Genomic DNA, 24,174 nt, shown 5'->3' with positions numbered 1-24,174 from the left:
GGAAAAAAGAATTAGTTTGCCATGAAGAAAAGGTCATTTGCTTATTAGCATTATGCTTTCCATCAGTTTGTTTCACACAATATTAAGTCTTAACCCATCAAACACAGCAGTCCTAAAAAAAAAAGATTATACCCAACAACCAAACAATGAGCACCAAGTATAAGAGCTAGTTAATGACATTGGATTGCACGTATCACTATCACATAACACACATTCTACCGCTGCGTATGTGCAAGTTAACAGGTTTTTTTTATGTCATTAAAGTGTTAGAAAACAAAACTAAAAACTACAGGAACTATGTTCCATTTTCTCGATAAACTTACACTGTGAAATGACAATTCCAAAGAATATTTACTCCAATTTAGAATATTATCGCCCTGTAATATACTATCTCTGTTTTTCAAAATATAAGACGTATTTTGTTTTGAAGTTTTAACTAACAATTAATATAATTTTTATGATGCAAACTTGAATTTATTATATTCATATTGAGAAGTACTTAGTTATGATTATTCTTTTATATCAAATAAATGATATCTTAATAGAGTGATTATTAGTGAGTCTTATCCTAACAAAACATAATATTCCTTATATTTTGAAAGAGAGGAGTCTATAGTTAAAGTTTGACACTCTGAAAACTAATATTTTATCTAAGTGACAACATATATTTCTTATATGGAAATACACCAGAACATAATTTGTCATGAAAATTATTTTTGAATCATCAATATTTCTAAATTTCATTGCTATATACAATTATATAAAGTAATAGCCAAATGAGTGAATTGGAGACTGTAAATGTTCAGACATCAGAGAACATGAATTGTATGACAACTATGTTATTGTTTTGTGAATTATTTATAGTTCAAAATGCATGCAGCGGTAGAAAAGATCTTTTGCTTGCTAAACTTAATAAGTAGTCATTTTCTCTTGGTGTCATAAATCCGGTCCATGAGATGGTAGAATACTGGTTTGCTTCGATCTTTCTTGCTCAGTCGCTTTCATGTAAATTCAAAAGAGTTTTTATGTCGTGTTGTTGCGTTGTACACCTTAACCAATTAACAAAATGGTATTCATTTCGTGTTAACAAACACAAAATATTCATCCAAGAAAACAAATATTGCTTAAAAACATGGATATGATTTTAAAGGGTAATTAATTTTCTAATTTATCAACATGATAACACAAATATGGTTCAGTGTAGCACATAGAATCCGTCTGAATTAGGTTGAGGTAGCTTTGATATACTATTTGAGTTGAAATCTTAGCTAAATCTAACATGATGTATATGTCGATGCCATTGAACAAGACATTGCTTAGTGTTTAACACGTTTTCATACATCAGCCGCATAGTATGAAAATAGGAAGTCAACTTGTGCTTATCATTTATCAATGCATATATAGAGCTGTTCTAGAGTTGATCACGGTGAAAACCATTTTTAATATATATTATTGAAACGGTGAAACCTATGAAAGCTATTTGCAATATGTAAGAAATAGGTTCATCAGAGTGTTGTTAAAATATGCCACTATTAGGAGAACATTCTTGTATGGTTAACACCAAACAATACCTTTGACATATGTTCACGTTTTTCCCCTCAAATAATGTATATTAAACAAAATATTGTATGATAGGAAACTTATTATAAGGTGCACATAATAAACTTGCGGGTGTCACAAGAGAAAAAAAAAGGGGTAAGGACACATTAGTTGTTGATAGTGTAATGTAATTATATAAGGAAGTCCACAAGAAAAACCAAATAAAAGTAGAAGCAAGAGGCCATTATATTACAACCAGTGGGCTATGAGACTAAAACTTTAATTACAAAAGTATTACAAAATGGGTGCATGCTTCATGTGCAGAATACACTGCCTTTAAAAACAAAGAAAAATTCTTGATCAAATTTACCATGATAAACTAGCAATTTTGGAAGGAAAACATATTTTATTAAAATTTTAGAAAAAGATTTACTTGGGCATGGTTAAGGACGGGTGAGATGGTTACCTACTAATGAGAAGAAAGGACTCGATTCAATTTTTATCTTGGTAATTTGGGAGATTTGGAAGCATACAAATAATTTTGTTTTTAATGACGCTACACTGAGCATGCGTGATGTCCTTCAAGCCATTGCTAGTGAGGATGCTCTTTGGTGCTAACTTTGGTGCTTAGCAGGAGTTTCCAAACTTCAAGAGCTTTTGACTAGTACAGTAGTGCTAGAGCATAGGTTTTTTTTGTGTGTGTTGTGTTGATGTTGTATTTCCCGGGTGGGTGGGTGGGTATTAAAATTTATCTCTAACACTCTTCACTTTTTTCCCTTTCTCTTATCTTAAAGAAATAATACTTAGATCTCCTGCCGTTTTAAAATTTTTTTACTTCGACACAAATTTACCCCCATTTCTCTCTGAAAAACCAATTGCCATTTTTTTAAAACTTGTAATGTATCTCGTACCGAAACTAACATATTCCCAATATAAAAAAAATAAGATTCAAAATTTATACAACCACAATATAATATATTTTTTTCATCTACTTTCTCATCTCAAACAATCAGATACCACCTCTCATTTAATTGCTCCATCTTACTCTTCGTTTCAACCAATTCTTACCTTAACCTTAATTCTGCTAAAACTCTTAAAAACACTTATACTTTCAAAATCAAATGCAGTAGTAGAAAACAAAAAGGAGAAGAAACTGCCAGTAGGTAGCTTCTGAATCCTGAATTTCTGATACAACCGAAGAGCAAACGTCACAAACAACCTCCCAAATTCCACGCCTTTCTGCTCCTCCTCTCCACCTCTCCTCCCTTCCCCAGCGGCTCCAGCTACAGAAACTAACTGAACAAGATGGAGGAGTAGAAAAAAACACGGCGCAAATTGCCAAATTTTTCCATGTGTATATTCCCCCTCCTCTTCCTCCTGCCTCCATCCACCACCACCACCTCCTCCTCCAGCTGCTGCTGCTCCTGCCACCTCGTGCTCTCCTCCACGCCTCCCTCGTTCTTCCCGCAGCGCGGCGCCGTCCCCTGACAGGGACAGGGGCTGCTCGAGCTGTGGGGCCGAGCCATTCTTGCGCCATCGTTTTCTCTGATCTCTCTCGGACTCGGTGGTGGTGGTGGTGGTGGCTTCTTTGACCTGCCATCCGGGAGCAGGAGGCGAGCTACGGTGGCGGCGGCGGTGGCGGCGGTGGTTCTCCTCTCTTTGATGAGTTGGCGGCGGCGGCGGGGAGGAGGAGCGTCTCCGGCGCCGGCCGCCTGAAGATCCCTGTCTCCGGGAAGGAGGGGAGGTGGGTTGCTCGTTTTTTCTTTAATTTAATTTGGTCTTCCTGATCCTGATTACCCGCGCAAACCCGTTTCTTTTAGCTTAGCCACCTAAAGATCTGTGTGTTTTTTTTTTAATTTCAAGGCGAGTAGCAATGTGTTCGTGTGATTTCGTTTTGCGGATGAGCCAAGATTGCGATCCGGGGTTGGTGGATTCTTTTATTATTATTAGTAGCTCTGAAATGGTTTCCTTTTTCAGACATCACAAGAGGAGGAGTTTCAGTTTGCACTGAACTTAATTACTACTGACGCTTGTGTCCCTCTTTGTGTTCTTGCTCTCTCTCACCATTACACGTCGAATTCTGGAGCTCAATGCTGGCGCTGGTAGTTGTGCTGTTCCTCCATGGAGGAAGAAAAAATGGGGCCTTTGCCATGAAAGGGACGGGAGAGACAGTGACCTCACCTGTCTCCCTGCTGCTGTTTCTACCATTACTGCATTTTTTTTCTTCCTTCCCACATCACGCATTAGTAAGAAATTAATAGTTGTAGTAATCCAAGAGGGAGGTAATTAGTAAGAAACTAATAATTGTAGTAATCCAAGAGAGAGGTACTAGGCAGGTAGCTTCATGGAGGACATCGTCGCTTACCATTTCTTGGTTTCAATTGGGTGATGCTGTGTTGCAGGAAGATGCCTCGTTTAGTTATATTCCCCTTCTTCCGACTAGATTTGGGGAATTTGGCTAAAGAAAGGTGATGCTTGTACTCTTTGATCCATGTGGAGTAGCCAAGCCGGTCAGAGTACTGCCCTTTTGGGGTTACTTTCTTGAAGGATGATGCTACATCTGTTCAATTCTCTCTTTATTGTTTCAGTTCAGGGCATTTCCTAAGAAAGGGGCTAACTTTGTTGTTATTTATGCCCATTAGCTTCTGGTAGACAAGGGGTCTAGCGATCTAGTTGCTGATTTACTGGCCTCTTTACTCCTTTAGTGTGGATCTTTGGCTAACTTCTTGCAGAAATGCCTCGTCATCGGTGACGCCGTTTTGTCCGTGCCTACGCAGGACTTTGGTGCTTTGTGAAGTGGACATGTGGCTTAATTTCCGCGTTTCTTGAATCGGTTTCTTGTTGAGCGTCCAAGTGAATAAATACCCCTCCAGATCAATTTGAAGGCAATATTGTAGTTCCTACTACAGGCTCTCCATTCTCGTTGCCTTGCTAGCTAGCCTTGGCATAGGAATCCTTTGATTGTTTTGTAGGTCCAGGGTGTGTTGAAAGAGTTAAATCAAGATTTCGCCGAATCTTTGCAAGGTAATACTAATCTTTTGTGCTTTGATAGGTAGACGCATCATGGGGCTCTTAGGTATGGTGGGCGACTCATTCGGTTGCTCAGCTACTGGTGAGCGGCTTGTCTCTGCTGCAAGGGATGGAGACATCCAGGAGGCTATGGCCCTGTTGGAGCTTAACCCCCGACTTGCGCGGTATTCAACGTTTGGGATCCGGAACTCACCCCTTCATTACTCAGCAGCAAAGGGCCACCATGAGGTGTTCTAAATTGATTTTCTCCATATAATAGTTTCCTTATCTATATGCGGTTCTTTTGAGATATCTTTGTTAATTTGTTCAGTCAAGTAACAATTAATTATTTCATTACTCCATTAGATTGTTTCTCTCCTAATTGAGTCTGGTGTTGATATCAACCTCAGGAACTGCAGAGGACAGGTAAAGCTATTTTCTTTCTCACCTTGTTCATGGCCATTATTCATGACCATTAATATCTTGCCTTGGTTTATAATATTTCATCAACGTAGCAACAAGTGTAAAGAATATTTTCCACTAGGGACTAAGAAATACAATCTATTCTTCTAGATTTGGTTTATATGCAAATACTATTGAAATGTTTTTTTTTGCATATTATACAAACATGTGCATTCCACGTGCATATGAGGCTCCTAACGTTCTATGGGATGAGAAGCAGTAGCCTTTGTTAGAAAGGGGCAGCAAGCTAGACAGACCTACTTTTCTTTTGTTTGGATTATGTTGTTTACCTTAGCTTTGATATAACACATGGAGTACTCTTCAATGGATAATTGAATATCAACTCTTTAATTTGTTTTCATTTCTGTTGTGCTAAATAAAATGTTTCTATGGTTTTGTGCTAATGAACAATAAACTGCCATACGCAGACTGCTCTAATGCAAGCTTGTCTATATGGTCATTGGAAAGTTGTACAGATCCTAGTTCTTTTTAAAGCTAATGTAAGTTACCTTTAGCTAACTTGTTCTTGTGTCAAATCACACTGCAATATCGACTGATGCAAGTTATCTATATCTTTCATTTTCTAGATTCACAAAAAAGATTGTTTTAGTGGCGCGACAGCTATTCATTTTGCCGCCCTAAAAGGTCATACTCGGTGCCTTCGGCTCCTTGTGGCTGATTACGTACCAAGCTTGCCAGAATTTTGGAGTGTTATGCACGCAAAATGCACAGATGAAACAAATAAGGAAGCTTTTGATGCGGTGTATGTTAAATTCTGACGTTAGTCTATGTTGGCATCTACTGATGACTAATAATTGCACCCCTTTACATTCTGATTTCCAGAGCTCTCCGGAGGCTAATAAACAACAAGTCTGATGGGGGCGTCACACCGCTTCACTTGGCAGCCCTTCATGGGCATGCTGAGTGCGTGCAATTGCTGTTAGACCTTGGAGCCTCTGTTTCAGAGGTCACTATCAATGATGGTTCAACTATTGATCTCATAGGTATGAAGCTAAATGTTTTTAACTCAATTCAACTCCTAATGGAACTTGACCATTGGTTATGACAAGAAAATATAGTGCACAAGTGGAACCGTATCCAGGTTTTTATATGCTCATAGATTAGCTCTTCTTCCATTTTGCAGGTTCAGGAAGCACACCTCTCCACTATGCGGCCTGTGGTGGAAGTGCTGTATGCTGTCAAGTATGCATCAATTTTCTCTTTCATGCGATTCCAAACAATTGGGCAATGTCCATTTACTGATTGCTGTTAAACAGCTTCTTGTTGCAGCCGGAGCAAACATGAGAGCTCAAAATACTAACGGGTATGCAATAGCAAGTCCATCATAAAAGATTTATTAGTTCTACATAGCATATATCGAACATATCTAATTGGGGATGTTTACCTTACAATTACCACATTCAAGTGTCACATATTTCTGAGATGCTTTCTGCAAATTTGATCTCTTAACTGAGGTCAACTTGTCAAAACTTCATGCTGCTAGTATGTGGCTGGAACTCTGGACAGGAATTTCCAAGCTAATTATGCTAAATAATAACATGGTTTGAACAATGATTTCTAAGTAACCCATATTTATTTTGAGTTTCAACTCAAATTCTGCAACTATGGTTCTGTGTGGACTTAAATACAACATGAATTATTTCCTGTTCCTAATCAATGAAGGCAGGTTGCATGTGGACTGTTTATCCTTCATTATCTGTAGAAAATTCACTATAATTTATTTGGATTGCTTACTCTTCTGCAATGCTATTTGCTTGAAGGTTGACCCCTTTGATGGTGGCTCGTTCATGGCACAAAAGTAGTGTTGAAGGTATCCTAACCAAACGGCCAGAAGTTCCAGTACGCATTCTTCCATCATCATATCTGTCTCTCCCACTGATGAGCATTGTCAAAATTGCCAGGTGAGTAAAACAAGTGATGTCATAGGTAGATCCTATTATCATTTTGTTTGTCTGAAATTACCAGACCAGTACCTATCTGTTTCCATAATAGAAATGAAACATGTCCAAAGTTGACCAAACATCTGTACTCAAGTAGTTTTTTCAACAGAGCACAAACCTCTGTTCCACCAGAAGAGGTAAGATTCACCAATGTTTCACGGTAGGCAATTGCCTATAGGCTTCAGGAGGTCAGGAGATAAAACAGTTCATTGCAGTAGAAACCAAACTTCACTAGGGGAGAAATATTGAGAAAGAGAACAAGAATCTCAGTATCCAGAAACCTTTTTCTTAGGCCCATTTACAATTTTTAATGTTCACACAGGATTAAAAAATGGTACTTCAATTTTCCCCATCTCTGCCACTCGCGTTAGCAGGGAATGAAATTCCATCTGGGACATTTTCTGCTGGGGCTAGGCTGGGAGCCAACACACCAGGATTACCCCAGCTCCTGGTGGAAATTGATTTGCCAGTTATTCCCTTACGGACTTTTGATTAAACTCGAACTTCCAACAATAGTACTGTAACAGCAATGAGAGTTCAATGGCGCAAGTGCAAGGAACAAGCCAAAACATCCATTGACCAGGTGTTCTGTAGGTCTGTAGCACCACACACACACACTAGGAACTGTCTAGTTACTAGTAAGATTTAGAACCTTGAGCATTAATTTACATATATTCAATCGTTTGTGGATCTTTTACAGGGAATGTGGGTGGAGAAAAACTTCTGTCTCATCTGTTTGCCATGACCCATGCGCCATATGTTTGGATACGGAATGTACAGTGTCTGCAGAAGGTATTCTTGAACTACCCCACAGTAGAATACTTCTATTCCACTAATCCCGTTTAAATTCATATGATTTTATTTTCTTTTATAGGGTGTGGCCATGAGTTCTGCACCAAATGTGCGCTCTACTTGTGCGCCACCGCTAGCAGCTCAACATCTATCCGTGGTGTTCCTGGCTCCATACCTTGCCCTTTGTGCCGCCACACGATTGTCTCATTCGGTAGACTCGCAAGTACAACCCCAATAAAGGAGCTTCCGTGGACGAACAAATCGCTAGCTCTATGCGCAGCAGGGGCAAGCACCGGTTCCAAATATGCTGGTCCTGCAGCAATCACTAGTTCCAAGTATGCCGGTTCTTTGCACCGAAGGTCTGAGATGCGCAGCCTGCGCTCCTCTTCAGTTGATCTAGGCTGCTCATCGTTTCGAACCGCGAGCTCAGGGAAGCTGTCGTCGATAAAGCTGAATTGCACCGGAGCCGATGAGACGATGCCCTGCCTTGTGAATTGCTTCAGGCCGGATGTGCAGCGGTCGTCTTCGTATAGGGAAAGAATTAGGAGATATTCACAATTTTCATAGCATTACTGTCTATTTGTATTTGTGCCTCCCATCCATTTTGTGAGTTTCTGGGGGTTTGGCAGTACAAACTTGTGCAGTGTTTGTTCATGCTTTTCTCTTGGCTTCTTCATACCTGTAGTCTGTTCTGTTCTGCTGCTTGTGGTCTTGTAACATGACATGTGATCCTCATGGTTAAGATGTGTTTGTGTACATGATCTTTGTTGAGTTTCTTATCTGTAAATTGTTTGTGCCGCATGGATAGCGAAGCTGGCAATTACAGAGATCTATGAATTAGATGTCGAGTGCGTGTGTGCGCGTGTGCCGTGTAATTGAGAAAAAAAACTTGGATTTTAGTAGTACAGATGAGTAGAGCTAGGTTTACACGGAGAGGATCCTCTGACTTAACTGTTGTGTAGTTAAACCATTTATATATAAGCCATAGTAAAGTGGAACGTAAATATTCGTGACTCAACTGCATGTGCAGTTAAGTCAAGTCAGAGTCAGAGGATCTGCCTCTGGTTTACACTATTCTAAGAGTTACCTTTTTTTTCTTTTACTATTACTGGCATTTCAGTCTTCTAGTTGTAGGAGGTCCTGGACTCCTGGTGGCTGTTACCTGGTAATGAGATGGTATGTATTGATTATTGAATAATGGTGAGCACATTTTAGGATGGCAAACTCTCAAACCCTGAACTCATTTACTTTATTCATCCCAAAATATAAGAACCTAAAATTAGATAAGACTTAGTGCTATGAATCTGGACAGCCTATCTTTCCAGTTTCGTAGTGCTGACTATCTAGATTCATAATACTGTAAAATATCTCGTCCCTTCCTAGTACTATGTTCTGATGGGAGTACATCTTTTTATCCATGCTTTCCCACGGATAAGAGGAACACCCTACAACAAAGGCCCTATATGGATCCATGGGTTATTTTTTTAGCCCTCTCTCAAATAGCCTAAAAGTTTCAAACATGTGAGCTATTTCAGGGCTATTTGGAAATAACCTTCTCAAGAGGTGCTAATTGAGACTATTTCGGCTGGGGCCCACTGAAAAAGTATCTTTTCTCTCCCTCTCTCTACATAGGAAAGTGCATTAAAGGCCAAATAGCTTTCAAAATAACCCTTGGATCCAAATAACTTAGGGCTATTTTATTAAGGGCAAAATCTAATTCTCGCACGCTCTCTGTTTTGCCCTATCGCGCGACACGTTCATTGGCCGTCCGATCCCACAAGCGCTGGTGCGTCAGTCTAAACCACACATGGCCTGGTGATTCACGCATGTGGCATCATCGAGAGAAATCCAAATCGGAAGCTATGTGATGCTCTACGCTACACCGGCTTCAAAAATTTTTTTTCTCTTAAACTAATCATCCGATCTACGATCCAATTACACCGTTGTATTCGTAAGAATTGAATCTTTATAACAAGATCTCACGTGATTATATTTTGATGAAAAATTATAAATTACTTTTATAATATATCTAAATTACTTTTAGATTTCACTAAATTACTTCTTAGACCCATAAAAGTAAATTCAATAAAGCCTAAAAGTAATTTAGATATATTATAGAAGTAACTTAAAACAAAAGGAAAGTAACTTTATCACGACATCAAAAGTAAATCCGTTATAGAGGTAAAAACATGAGTCTATATAGAAATTAAATTTAATCAGCACAAATTACGTCACTGACTAAAAATGATTATAAAATAAACAACTCACAACATTATGAATGTATAAATTTCTTTTATTATCATAACAAGTTACTTTACTTTTGTTTTAAGTTACTTCTATAATATAGGTAAATTACTTTCAAGCTTTATTAAAGTACTTTTATGACTAAGAAATAATTTAATGAAATCTAAAAGTAATTTAGATATATTATAGAAGTAATTTGTATTTTTTTCATTAAAATATAGTCATGTGAGATCTTGTTATAAAGATTTAATTGTTACGAACACAATTATGTAATTGGATCATAAATCGAATAAGTAATCTAAGAGAAAATTTTATAAGAAGAAAAAAAACACATGCACTTTTGAGTATACTAGTAGCAACTAGATAAGAGATTGAGGTAGCTGGTTATGACCATAGAGAGAACGGTCTCGTTGTAGAAATGTGCTTTATTAAAGGGTTATTTCCTTGTGTTAAAAAATAGCTCTCAGAATACCTCTTGGCTAATTTTCCAAATAGGGCCAAAAACGGCTTAAAGAGATATTCATCTCCTCAAGTTCAGCAAACTGTACTGGCACTTAAAAAAACATCCACACGAGAGACCACTGCCTGGCAAACAGAACTTTTCCAAGCTATTAGCACTACTAGAAAAAAGATTTTTCCAGGCGGCCCAAAACCATTTTCGCAGTCAGGGGAGAGGACCGTCGCTACCATCTCGACTGTGAAAATGGATCATTTTCGCACGCGGGCCCGTGGCCCGCCTACGAAAATCATCTCAGGAAAATAAAAAACAACACGGGGCGCCGCCAGCCAGGGCTCCCCTCCGTCCGCTGCCGTCGGCGCCGTCGTCGTCGTCGTCACGGCGGCGGAGGGGGCAAGGAGAAGAAGCAGCCGGCGGAGGCGACGAGGAGAGAAGCCGGCGGCGCGCGTCGTCGCTCGTCGTGGCCGGGGGCGGAGGGATGTGGCAGCGCGCGGACGTCGTCGTGGAGGGAGCCGGCAGCGCGGACGTGGGAGAGGAGGGAGCCGGCGGCGCGCGGATCTAGAGCGGAGGGAGCCGTCGGCGGCGTCACGGTCATCGTCGTTGTCGAGGAGGGGGGCCGCCGGCGACGAGGAGGGATGCGGTGGCGCGCGGACGTCGTCGTGGAGGGCGCCGGCGGCGCGCGGATCTGGAGTGGAGTAAGATACCTTTTCTAGTAGTGTAAGATACCTCCTTGAGTACCAAAAGCCAGAAGAACAACATGCTTGTCGTAATTAGTTCCGAAGACCGAGATAAACAAGCGCTGCAACAAGACTGTCACTTTTGTTTCTTGCAAATACAATGTCAGCGTTTGAATACAAAATAACAAGGACAGTCGGACAGAGTTGCGACGATCCTTACTATTCAGCCCATGGGCACTCCAGATCAAAATAAAAGAGCAACAAACACGTCCACAGACCGAGCTTGTACATATTGTTCCTCTCAGTGCAATGAAACGCATAGCTCTTGCGTTTCAAAAAAAAAAAAGGAGATATTTCTCTAATACTTATACACTATAGGGATCCTTTTCAAATGCCTACTACAGAGATATTTTTAAAAATAACCTCATAGGTGTCTTATGATGAATTGTCTCTATAAACAAATATAAAATATTTTTATATTTTGTGATATTTTAATAGAGATAATTTTTATATCTGTAAGTGAGTAGAGCTATTCTCTAGAGGCACTAAATTATGCCACAACCACATCTAACCACCAATGTGAAAAAAGAGAAAAACATTTTTTTCTTTTGCCATTGCCAATCCTTAAACTCAGATTTCTTGAGTGAATCATTTCAATCCTTAATCCACTAAGCAAGTCGAATTCATGTAACAACTTTGTATATTTCTGCCCATTGCTAGTTATATCTGGTTACTTATACTACCTCCGTCCCAAAATACAGCTATTTCTAGCACAGTAACTTGTCCCAAAATGATGCTATTTCTCCACATACTCTCTTTTCTCCACCAATCACAACCCTACTCTAATCATCTCTACCTACTTTTATAATATCCGTGCCTACCTCAAAAATACCTACTCCCTCCGTCCTAAAAAAAAGACAAACCCTAGGTTTCTGTGTCCAACGTTTGACCGTCCGTCTTATTTAAAAAAATTATGAAAAAAATTAAAAAGATAAGTCACGCATAAAGTACTAATCATGTTTTATCATCTAACAACAATAAAAATACTAATTATAAAAAAATTTCATATAAGACGGACAGTCAAACGTTAGACATGAAAATCCAGGGTTTGTCTTTTTTTTTTTTTGAGACGGAGGGAGTACATTATGGAGGAAGCAGTACATATTATATTATATATTGAAAAAAATGTCCTTTTTGGCCCACGTGCAAATATGGGGAAAAGCCCACACATTTTGTTCATGTTGCCATGTTGGCCAACAATATTATACATTAAAACTTTACATGAATGCTAATTGACGAAGCTGGCACACCTTAGACAAATGATGCGTGTACTTAACCTCTTCTCGTCGATTTTTTCCCACTACCTCCCATCTTCTCTCGCTGCAGCCTGCACTTGCTATTTTGCCACGCCGTCAGCTGCTCTCACTATTCCTCTATGCGTCCCGGTGCCCGGCCATGCCCTCCATCTCCGTTTTCGACTGATCTGGCCGCCCTCTATCCCTCCTATTCTCGCTCAACATCTCTCCATCCCAGTCACCCTAGCTCCTCTTACCATTCAGCACTGCCCCTGCACTAGCTCCTCTCCTCGATCAGACCATACAGCGATGGCTGGGAAGGCGGCGACGTGGTCGCCTCTGAGCAGCAGCCAAGATGCTCGCGATGTCGAGGCCAAAGGGGTTAAGGGAAAGATGATTTGAGTATTAGGTGAAAGTTTCAGATTCTGAACTGAATGTTTTTTTGTGGTTTCTAGATGAATGATTCAGATTCTGGATTGGATGTTTCTGTGCTTTCGAGATCAAAGCTCTAAATTTTATTGGAAGTTTTTTGTGATTTTGATATGAAAGTTTTAGACTACTTCAGATGAAAATCTTAATTTGTGATTTGAGATGAACACTACTAGAAAAAACGTTTTTGCAGGCGGTCAAAATACATTTTCGTAGGTGGCCATAACTTCCGCCTGCACCCAAAGGCCTGAGAAAATAAATCATTTTGTAGGCGGACCCCTTGTCTGCAGGCGGCTCCGTTAAGTAGTCCGCCTGTGAAAATAATTTTGGGCAAAAAAAATTTGAAAAAAATCCCATCCAGCTACCGTTTGCACACATTAATCACAATATAAATCAAATCAACACACAAACGAGAATAACAATATTCGCATTTCCACAAATGAGAAGAACAAGATTCACGTATCAACTGTCACTATACAAATAAGAGAAGAATAAAATTCACATAGTCCACAAAAATAAAAGAGAAAAAAAGAAATTATGGATCAGATCTAGAGAAAGAACAATGGAGGAGGTCTGGATTTGGATCTGGATTTGCCGCTGGCCCTCCTCCTCGTCGGCGCCATCCCTCATCGTTGTGCAGCCGCCACTGGCCCTCCTTGCCTCGTCGAGCCACCGCCACTAGCTCTGCCTTGCCGAGCTGCCGCCGCCGAACCTCCTCGTCAGTGCCGAGCCTCGCTGAGCTGCCGCCGGCCCTCCCCGCTGAACCGCCGCCACCGCCATACCTCGCCATGACGAGCCACCGCCACCACCGGACGACCTCCTCGCCGAGCCACGCTGACCCCGCCGCCATCGCTACACCGCCGCCAGCCCTCCCCGCCGAACCATCATCACCGCCGGACCCCTCCTGGCCGAGCCGCGCCAACCCCGACACCTGCCCTCCTCCTCCACGCGGAGCCGCTGCCGGGCCTCCCTGTCGAACCGCTGTCGCCACCGGGCCTTGCCGAGTCGCGCCTACTCCGGCGCTGGCCCTCCTCCTCCTCACCGAGCCGCCGCCGGACCTCCTCCTCCTCCTCGCCCAGCCGCCATCGACCACACCACCGGCTCTCCTCCTTGCAGGGTCTGAGGAAAGGGAGAGGGAGAGAGAGGGTGAGAGGAAAAGTCTAATGGAGAGAGAGAGGGGAAGAGGATAAGGTTAGATATTGTGTGGTGGGGGGAGATGCGGGGATAAGGAGAGGGGTCTGATTTTTTTTTATCGTTGTTGCGGTTTTTGCAGGCGGACCTCTTGAGAGGTACGCCTGCAAAAATAAAAATATTATCGCAGGCGGTGTCTTATGTTGTCCGCCTGTAAAGATTGTTTTCACAGACGGACCTATTAAGTGGTCTGCCTGAAAAATATATTTTCGCAGGTGGACGAAGGTCTCGACCCAGTTGCTATCTTTATATACGGCCATTTGGCTTTGAGAGGTCTACCTGCCTGGGAAAGAATATACCAACTTCTGCAAAATTGGTTTTTCTAGTAGTGGAATGTTTTCAGATTTGCTTTGCAAGTTTTATAGTTTAGGATGAAATTTTTACAATTTTGACATTGAAAGTTTAATTTCTTTTAAATTAGAGTCCAACTCCACCTGATGTTCTCGTGCTGCGTGCACGACTTACGTTTCTGGAGCACACATGCGAACTAGCAACCCCTGAAACTTTATACACGCAAAGTTCCATATATAAGCTTTGTATATGCAAACTTTCTACGTGGAAACATTCGGTATAAATAAAATATCAAGTACATAAATTTTATACATTCAAATATTCAAATCAAATTAAATGAAAAGACAAAATGACAAAAACACTCAATTGGCCCATGTAAAAAGGCCCATATGTTTATCGGGCCAAGCTAACAGTATTGGACTAATTTTGCAAACAAAAAAGAGACAAAGCCCACTTGAGGTGGACAAAAATTGCGAAACACAGATATGGTCGTCACTCCGGCATGCGATCCAAGCCTCCTTAGGCTGAGTTCTTATCTCCATTTTTCTAACTCACCTTCTCGTTTTCCGTGCGTATATTTTTCAAACAGCTAAACGGTGTATTTTTTTGTAAAAACTTTTCTATATAAAAGTTACTTTAAAAAACATTTTAATCTATTTTTTAAAATTATTTTAGCTAATACTTGATTAATTACTAGATAAAGGCAGCTTTGTTTTTCGTGTTATTGATTAATTACGTGTTAGCGAACACAGCCTTATTGTCGTTGAAAATAGAGAGAACAGTGTGCTGACAAATAAAAATTATGGCCCCAAAAAGGAAGTATCTAAAAAAACATCGCAAGTTTTTTTTATGAAAAACTTTCATATGTAACTATATATATATATATATATATATATATATATATATGTATATATATATATATATATATATGTATAGTATAATTAAGGCAAATTTTGTTACAGGACACTATGATTTCGTGGTTTTAGACGTGGGACACTGCTCAAATTCACTTTTGAGGAAAAACACTTCATAAACGTGGTAATTTGTCAATGGACACTGTGCCGATTAAAATAATGATTTTCGGTTGGAGAGGAGAGAGAAATCGCGTGAAATGTCAAAAATACCCTTGGACCCACCTGTCAGCTCTCCATCTCTCTCCCTCTCTTTCTCCCTCCTTTCTCTCTTCTCTCGGTCGTGGCTTGCTCGGCGACGGCGGCGATGCTGGAGTGCACGCGGCCTACTCGGCGGCCGAGGCATTGCTTGTGGCACCCGAGCGCAAGCGCCTCACGCATCAGCACCCGCATCAGCAGCGACGGGCCATGAAGACGAGCACAGGCCGCACGGGCTCAGGGCGCCGTTCCCGTGCATTGATCAGCTGCTCTTCGACGTGGACGGCTCCGCCGCGGTGCTCGGCACGCCATTGCTGCTGATCCAGGTAAGCTTCATTTTTGCTCATTCACGCATCGACAATGGTCGCATGCATGGCACATGTCCACATGTGTTGACTTGATCCATGGACGGAAATGTGACCCGCCTCCTCTGCGGAGGATTCGTCCTCGGAATACGCCTCAACCACGGCATGTGGGATGCCTCGGATGTTGTGCAGTTCATGGACGCCGTCGCCGATCCCGCGAGCTGCTGGACGCGCGCAAGCCACCCAAGCCGGTGTTCCAGCTCCGAGAGTACAACGACGTAGCCATCATGCCCCAGGCGCCGGTGAACCGGCCGTCTCGCCGGCGTGGTCCCGCGAGCTGCTGTACGCGCGCAAGCCACCCAAGCCGGCGTTCCAGCTCCGAGAGTACAACGACATAGCCGCCGCGCCCCCGGCGCCAGCCGTGGTCCCCGGCGAGATGGTCATGCCACCGCCATCCTCACCTCCTCCGCCGCAGCCACGTCCACAGTCGCCACCGCCATCGCCACAAGCCGTCCGCCGTTGCAGCCTGCAGCCACCGACGCCCGCTGTCGCTGCCCGCGAGGCCACTGCAGCCTCCGCCACCGTCGCCAGCTGCTGCCACCACCGCTGCCACCACGGGCATCAGCCGCCACCACGGGCCACAGCCGCGGTTGCCCCAGCCGCCGCCGCCGTCAGCCCCTGTCGTCGACCGCCGCCACCGTCACCAGGAGCCGTTGGAGGGGATCCAACCTCTCTCACCGAAGAGGTCAGATCCGGGCCAGAGAGCGCCGGATCTGGCGAGGGGAAGCCACGACATGACACCTCCTTCCAGTCGCTGCCGCCGCCTCCTCTGCCCCGCCACCACCGTCTCCTCCGCCCCGTTGCGTGGCAGGCTTCTCGCCGTCTCCACCACCTTGCTCTCGGTTGCGAGACGCCGCCTCCGCCCGCTGCCGAAACGGCGCCGCTGACCTTCATCTCGAGACCTGCCCGCGCTGGATCTGGAGAGGCGGGAGCTGCGAACCCCGCCGCCGCCGTCCTCGCGAGCAACCGGCTTTGCCGGCACCTCACTTGGGTGGCGGCGAGGCAGGGGGCAACGGCGCTGGGTTGCGGCGGCAGCGGCTCGGGTTGTCGCCGTCCGTGCCGCCCTCACGGGGGTGAAACTCTAGTTCAAACATGCATTTCTTATCCTAATAAATACAAGTGCATGCACCCAATAGAATTTGTTCAGTGCTCTAGTCTAAAACAAAGGTTTGTTTCGTATTAATTTCTTTAAAATTCCTATAGAATGAACTATTGTAAATAAATTTTGAAGAAAAATTAGCATAAGGTATTACCTTATTTTATTTTCCCGTGTGTTTACACCCAAATTTAGCACCTAGAATTAAAATAGGGAAATTGCCAAAGTTTGGATGATCTGCCGGTTTTCCTCCGAGAGGACCGGTCTGACCGCTGTGTATTGGCCGGTCAGACTGCCGCCAGTGGGTCGGTTAGACCGGCGGTGTGTGGCCGGTCTGACCGGCAGAGTCCGAGTCAGACTCTATTTTCGTCGGGTCTCAGGTTTCCTTGCTCGGGAAGGCATGTTTCATGTTTCCATCTGTTTCTAGCCCGAGTTAGACGTGGATGAGGGCCTGTAGAGGGCAAGACCAACCCCTATATAAGGGACAATGCCGATTCATTGTAAAAATCAATCATCTATCAATTAATCGAATCGTTATTTTACTTTTGCTTCTAGTTCTAGTTTAGTTTATCCATCTTGGTCGATTTGCGCTGTAAATCATCCGCCACCACTGCGAGAGTGCGACACCTCTTTGTAGATTTGTCCTGAAAATCTTCCGTTTTGCCAACGAGACAGGTAGTTATCTACGGTTTCTTCTAGATCGGTTCCGCTAGCCGGTTTAGCTTATCAAAACTCATCTTGATTTAGCGTTTGCTAGATTAGGGTGGTTGGCGACTCTATTATTACCGTAAAACGTTAGGTGCTGCGATCGTGTTTGTCAACTTGCCACAAAAAATTACCAACACCATGTTTTTGAATTCCTATGTTTTCCTGTGTAAATATCAAAAGATAGTTTTTTGAAACTTTCTTGTGTTTTTAAGTCCTGTGGGAGTCCAATAAACCTGATATTCTATTTTTACTCTTCCTTATTGTTGTGTTTTGACAATCATGCGTTTGAAAGGCAAAGAGGGTCAGAGAGTAACTGGTAAGGCCGTTTCCTTGGCGGCTGAGCGCCGCTGGCCGGATGAGGCGGCGGCGGGGTCAGATCCGTCGTGCGTCGACGCACCGGCGACAAGATCGAGAAGCTTCCTTCCCCGGCGACGCGCTCGCGTTTCCTCAACTCTCAAGCTCTTCGCCTTCTCCTCCGGCCGGCTGCCGGTCCATCGGGTTTGGGGAAAAAGGTCACCGGATCGAATCCTGCACGCACAGTGCATCTGCGTTCGTGCCAGCCACCACCCATCGCTGGAGCACTCAAGAAGCAGCAGGAATGCGCCCAAGTATGGTGGTTGTTGATTCAACTGCCGCCCCCACATTCGCGGTCGATCAATCCATCGATTCGGTTACAGCAACTACTACAAGCCAAGGTAACACACCGTCTTTGTTCTAGTTAGTCTTTTTTTTTTTTACACAATGATTTGTGCTAGCTGTGAATCGATTATAACCAAAACTGGTAAATTGGCAGCAAAGATGTATATTAATTAATATCATGCAGGTAATTGCTAGGATGCTAAGCTCAAGGACCCTAATCATTCGTCAAAGTCGCCGCTCTAGTGAATATAAAGATGGAGACCAAGCCCACTGCAAGTCATACAGTACAGTTTATAAAATTGATTGGGTCCCAGAATACACACACCGATGATTTTAAATATCACTCGAGGCAAGTGGTTATGACTTTTGACTAGTACATCTTGCTCTCTTGAAGGAGCAACAATCATACAATTCTGCTGGTTTTTGCAGCATCCGCCGAGGAGGGATACTCTGTAGGCTTCTATTGGAGACAGGAAGAAAGCTCCTACAACTGGGAGGCTCAATTCTGCTGGAAATTGGAAGAGCAAAAGCAGAAACATGGTATGTGACTCAAAACTATAAATTTCAAAAGTTTGACCAAAATCTTGTCTTAAACGTCAACTATTTTTTGACTGGATGGAGTATATCGTACCGCAAAGATATCTAGGCAGGTATTATGTGTATTTATTTTTGTTTGAGGGAAGCTCTGTGATGGACACTTAAAATGCACTATTTTGTTTACAATGGGATACATCACTGGCACTGCTTAGTTTTTCAGTTCTTTTTTCCTTTCATTTTTAATAAAGCATTGGACTTGTTCGGCTGCCATTTTTTGGCTGTCGCTGCGGCTGCGGCTGTTGCTAGTAGCCACGGCTCGCGCCGCGGCCGCAGAAACTAGGTCCAGAGCATTCTTTTCATTGAAATTGATGCTCAGCTTATAGTTCTGATTGGGACTTGAACCAAAGAAATGAATACAGATTTTTGGTTATGGTCGATTCCATACTACCAAAATCGAATTCCATAAATGTTGTTAGTTGCTTCTTTTTCGTCAGTCATATGGCTAATTGTTAAAATATGTGTTGTACAGAAAAGGTACAGCTTACTATTCACCAACAGGCATTTGTTTCATACCAAGAAATATCCTAAGGCAAATTAGCAATTGAAAAGTAACCTGACACCATTATTTGTGGTTAATTTATGTTGGCATCTTACTACCTTACAACACATCTTCTCCTGAGAAGGTGGATTATCGCCGCATGGGGAATATGGAGGAGCACTTGGGAAATACAACATCAACAACCTTCTTGCATCAGCCGAGAAATCTATGGAAGGGCCCAAGGGGGACAGTGCTCCGTATCGAGGCATTGGCACTAGTGGCCATTGTGCTCACTTTTTTTGTTGCTGTCCTTGGGTCATGCCGCCGTTGGTCCAATCACTGGATAGTCCAAAAGGGCTTCTTGGCTGCAAATGTGTTATCTCTGTCTCTTGGAACCTATAGCATTGGCATAATGCAATCTTCATCGGTGAAGAGCGAAATGTATCCCATATGGACTGTGTGCTTATTCACCCTCTTGGGCTTCACTGACTCAGTCACATCCTACAATGGCCTTGACTACAAGAGCCCGCTCTTGAAGATGCTATTTCAGCTTGGCCTCTACTGTGGATATGTTCTATTGATGAGCATCTCAACCATCTCCACTGATGTTGGTAACATTGCCATCGGCATGTTGTCTGCCATCACCTTCGTCAAGGGCTTTCATAGGTCACTGGCGCTTGTGCTACAGAGCAGAATGCGAGACATGGAAGCAAAAACAGTAGGTTTACAAGAACCACGTTTTTTATCACGCGGTAGGGATTATGGTGAGGAGCGAGAGAATATGATCGTCGATTTCCCCCCTGATCTCGAAAATCTTGTATATGGTTCGGAGCGCCCGGCATTGTCTAATACAGTTCATATGGCTGATATAGATTTGATATGCCAAGAAAAGGATGAGCTGCAGTTATGTTCTGATGTGTGCGTTGCTTTCAGTCTGTCTCATCAGTTGCAACGGTATATTCTTGGATTGAGCGAGCATGTGGACAACAAGGTTGATCTTAGTGAGGACATTATTGACTACAAGTGGGCCTTGAAGGTGATTGGTGTTGAGTTGGCTTTTCTCTATGAGGTCTTCTTCACTGGTAACGCATTCCTTCACTTCTATGAAGCAAAAGCTGCTAGTTTTTGGGCATTAGCTTCATTCATTGGGATATGTTTTGTCGGGGTAGCTGTTGCCATTCCTAGGACAATGACTAGTCGTCGTACAACATCTCTTGGTTCTGGTGCCACCGTTGTCGTGGACACCACAACAGCTGATCTTTTTATCACTCTTGTCATATTGGTTTCCCTGGCTCTGTTGCAATTGATGCACTTGATTTGGTGCTGGACCTCAAACTGGGCAAGACTCGCCTTTGCGTGCGAGTGCGCCAGGAACCAAAAGAAGGGAATTGGTATACAGTGGTCATGGTGGATGAGATTGAAATGGTTTGCAATTACCAGGACTAATTGGTTTGACAAGTACCTCTGGCAAGATAAGCTCGGCCAGTGTTCATTAGCAGGTAAAGCGGGGAGAGAATGGAAGTTCCTCAGCAACAGCATAACTTCCATGGGTGGCCGTCAGATGCATGGATTGCAGTATATTGGACACGTGCTCTGGGACTTGTGGGGTAGCGACGCCAACAAAGGTGTCGCGTTTAGGTTGGACGACGATGTAAGGGCGTCCATTACTGATTTTCTTGGCCAGATCAGGAGTGACATGATAGATCACCATTGGTTATCTGAGTTGCGTGAGAATGGAGTGGACATAGACGAACTTCCCTATATGATTGTCGAGGACAAAAACTCGTTCGTCCACGTCATGTTCCTGAATACGGCCTCATTTGGCTTCATTTATGCCCACAGTGTAATGGTGTGGCATGTTGCCACATGCTACTGTGAACTAGCAGAGCAGGAGAAGCAAGATGCCATGTTGAACCAGAGCACGGAGGACACAGCAGCAGAAGCAGGTTGTTTTGAAAAAGCAGCAGCACCTTGTTACAGGAAAAAACAAGCAGCAACAGGAGGAGGAGGAGGAGAAAGAGCGAAGAATCGCCGTGTCGCCAATGCTCTGTCCAAGTATTGCACCTACTTGGTAGTTTCAGCTCCAGAGCTACTTCCTGGACCGGCCGCGCATGCAAAGCGTGCGTACGATGTATTTGCAGAGGAGGCGAAGATGGCTCCGCGTGAGGCAATGACAGGCAACTACAGTTTCCTGATTGGCACAGATCTGGGGATGCAGCTTCTTGGTGAGAGGCCGCCCCGTGATGGCGTTGGGCATTGCTCCGACCCCTGGAAGGCGCTGGCGCTTGTATGGGTCCAGATGTTGGTCTACGCTGCGCCGTATGGCAATGTGGAGGCGCACATGCGTCACCTCACGCAGGGTGGCGAGTTCATCACCCATATCTGGGCCTTGCTGTACCACCTCGGCATTCGCAAGTGGCAACCTCCAAAGGAGGACAAAGATACTCATAAGAGTTTGGAGGATGAAGGGGAAGGCTCAGAGGTGGAACCGAGGAGGGATGTTGAAGAGGAAACCTCATCACTGCCCTGAATCCTATAACATAATCCATCGAGTGGTCACTACCCCTGTGAGATGAACTCCAATTTAGGGGGGATTCATATGATCTCCGGAGCTGCGAACCTCGCCACTGGTGTTTTGTTAGATGAATTGCTTCAGTACTGCAATGTAATAATGCTACTCTTGTAGTAGGGCCATTCAATTCACGTTGTAGTGCAAGATTACGACTAGTTTATCGAGTCTATATTCTGTTTGTTGGTTGTATAGGTGGGCATGTGACTGTAACTTGTTTTTGAATGCCCCTGCATTGTTGCAATGGGAGCTGAAAACCTTCTAGGAAATGATATAGTTTGTTGGGTAAAGCTAAGAAAAATAACACCACATCAGTGTGGGATGATATTCCTGGTATGTTAGTCAAAGAACACAAAAATCTTTACATGTTCTTCAGAGCCAACGTTGACATGTGATTGCACAAGATTGATGGCCACATATCTAAGTTTATAGATCAGATATATATTTTGGAGGTTCATCATGGCAATGTACTGAACAAGTTCCTGATCAACGATATTGATCCGCTAAGCATTAGAGAAGATATTAATGGTCAAAGTTTAAAAGTTTGACAAATTTATATTCTAAATTTCAAATATTTATGACCGGAAGAGTGTTAGATCGATATTACAAATATTACGTGAACTAGGAAGGTAGCCCGCGCATATACGCGGGCATCTTATTTAACTGTGTTAGAAATTTGATTAGGAATGTTTATGATTACTCTATGTAAACATGTTTAATTTTTCAATAATTTGTGTGGTGTTTCTCAGAATGCTAGTAACCATCGCTAGCATATAAATTCTAAACTAAAATTACTTAAAACCATATATCACTTCTACATAATGCATTTCTTTTTTAATATTTATCATATCTTATTTTTTCACTTTCTAAACTATGAGTAACAATTTTTCTTTTGTATACTATATATGTTTTTATGAATTTTAGGATATATTAATTGAAGATATTTTCTATAAAAAATATGGCTAATACGACTACATCATCTAATTAAATGAGCTGAATATGTTGAAATATTCATTTAATTGTAAGTATATAATATTGCAGTATGAAACTATGGTTTAGCAGTAAAAGTTTTTCTAAATCAGAAAATATATTAGAAAATAAGACTCAAGTTATAGTTTAGGGTTGTATACTTCGAACTGAAATTATGTTAGATTTTGTTTCCAACATAACGCCGAAAAAGTCAAATTTTCTATTATATTTTATTTAAAATTTTATTTATTTTCATTGTATCAGTACTCTTAAAATATTTGAACATTGCTATTTAGAATGGGTTCAAATTTTTTTAAAAAGTTTAGTCTTCAATTATTATTATTATGTTATTATTTTTATTTTTTTTTTTAGATTTCCATTTCATCAAGCATCCCTTAAATATTTTGATCTCTGCAATTTGGTATGGAAATATAAGTGGGTTAAGGCCATACAATTTGGTATGGTATCCCTTAATGTTTTCAATCTATTGTCTATGACAAATAGATTCTAGACGGGTACACGTTATGACATAAAAAAATGATATAATTAAAAGCTTTTTCTCTAATCTATTAGTGACATAAGATATCATACGTATAATTTAGATGTTATGATCATCTTAGGAATGTTTATTTATCTCTAAAAAGATCATTTATTCATAAAAGGGAATCTAAGATGAAGTATAAGTAAATAGTCCCTATATGAATGTTAAGAGAAATTAACTACTTCCACTTTTGAGGAAAAATATACAATATTTACAACACCACATTATTTTTATTGAATTAAAAATTGAATATATTTTTTATAATATAATTTTTTTATTGAAAATGTTACTCTGTTTTTATAAACTAATTCAAGTAATTTGACATAGAAAAAAATTAAAATGACTTGTAATCTGAACATAAGGAGTTGGAAGAAGGCCATTAGATATTTAGCATGGTAAAAATAATGGGTTGACCGTTTATTAAAAACATAACGTGGGATATTTTAATTTTTAATTAGAAATTTTAGTATTTTATTATATCTATTGGAGGCTTCAAGGTAGATATTTGTGGTCCACAATGTATTAAATTATTGATTTAATTCAAAATTACAATAGTTTAGAAATGTCATAAATTGAATATATGATTTAAAAAGTTATGATTATTTTAAAGTCTAATTTATGTTGTTTCTGTAAGAGAAGAGAAGCACATGTCCGAGGAAAAGCTGGCTAGACTTGTTAGGCGGAGTCCATTTGTGGGTGTTTTTTTCCGTAAAGATAAGTTTGGATTTAGGTGCTATGGATATAAAAGGAGCAGAG

General features: G+C 41.9%; 2 protein-coding genes across 4 annotated transcripts; both read left to right on the top strand.

Annotated features, from left to right (window-relative positions):
* Positions 1 to 2,766: 2,766 nt before the first annotated feature.
* On the top strand, positions 2,767 to 8,524 carry LOC127782502 (probable E3 ubiquitin-protein ligase XBOS35). The gene is made up of 11 exons (XM_052309708.1): positions 2,767 to 3,283; positions 4,592 to 4,797; positions 4,915 to 4,974; positions 5,439 to 5,510; positions 5,598 to 5,773; positions 5,854 to 6,014; positions 6,155 to 6,213; positions 6,288 to 6,334; positions 6,792 to 6,932; positions 7,672 to 7,763; positions 7,846 to 8,524. Exons 2-11 carry the CDS (start codon positions 4,603 to 4,605, stop codon positions 8,328 to 8,330), a joined length of 1,488 nt encoding a protein of 495 aa, XP_052165668.1. The 5' UTR covers positions 2,767 to 3,283; positions 4,592 to 4,602; the 3' UTR covers positions 8,331 to 8,524.
* A 9,364-nt stretch (positions 8,525 to 17,888) lies between these two features.
* LOC127782534 (uncharacterized) lies at positions 17,889 to 22,559 on the top strand. Of its 3 annotated transcripts, XM_052309783.1 has the most exons (4): positions 17,892 to 18,320; positions 18,449 to 18,613; positions 18,694 to 18,804; positions 19,485 to 22,559. In XM_052309783.1, the coding sequence occupies exons 3-4, from the start codon at positions 18,802 to 18,804 to the stop codon at positions 21,867 to 21,869; spliced, it is 2,388 nt and encodes a 795-aa protein (XP_052165743.1). In that variant the 5' UTR covers positions 17,892 to 18,320; positions 18,449 to 18,613; positions 18,694 to 18,801; the 3' UTR covers positions 21,870 to 22,559. The 3 variants fall into 3 exon arrangements, 2 of the variants coding, with proteins under 2 accessions (XP_052165743.1, XP_052165742.1); XR_008019190.1 differs by having other exon boundaries at positions 17,889 to 18,320; positions 18,449 to 18,804; positions 19,331 to 19,563; XM_052309782.1 differs by having other exon boundaries at positions 18,449 to 18,804.
* Positions 22,560 to 24,174: the final 1,615 nt, after the last annotated feature.

The sequence above is a fragment of the Oryza glaberrima genome, chromosome 8 (genome assembly GCF_000147395.1).
Source record: "Oryza glaberrima chromosome 8, OglaRS2, whole genome shotgun sequence".
Taxonomy (NCBI): Eukaryota; Viridiplantae; Streptophyta; class Magnoliopsida; order Poales; family Poaceae; genus Oryza; species Oryza glaberrima.
The sequence above is the reverse complement of the archived record's forward strand: the minus strand, read 5'-3'. Positions and strand labels throughout refer to the sequence as shown.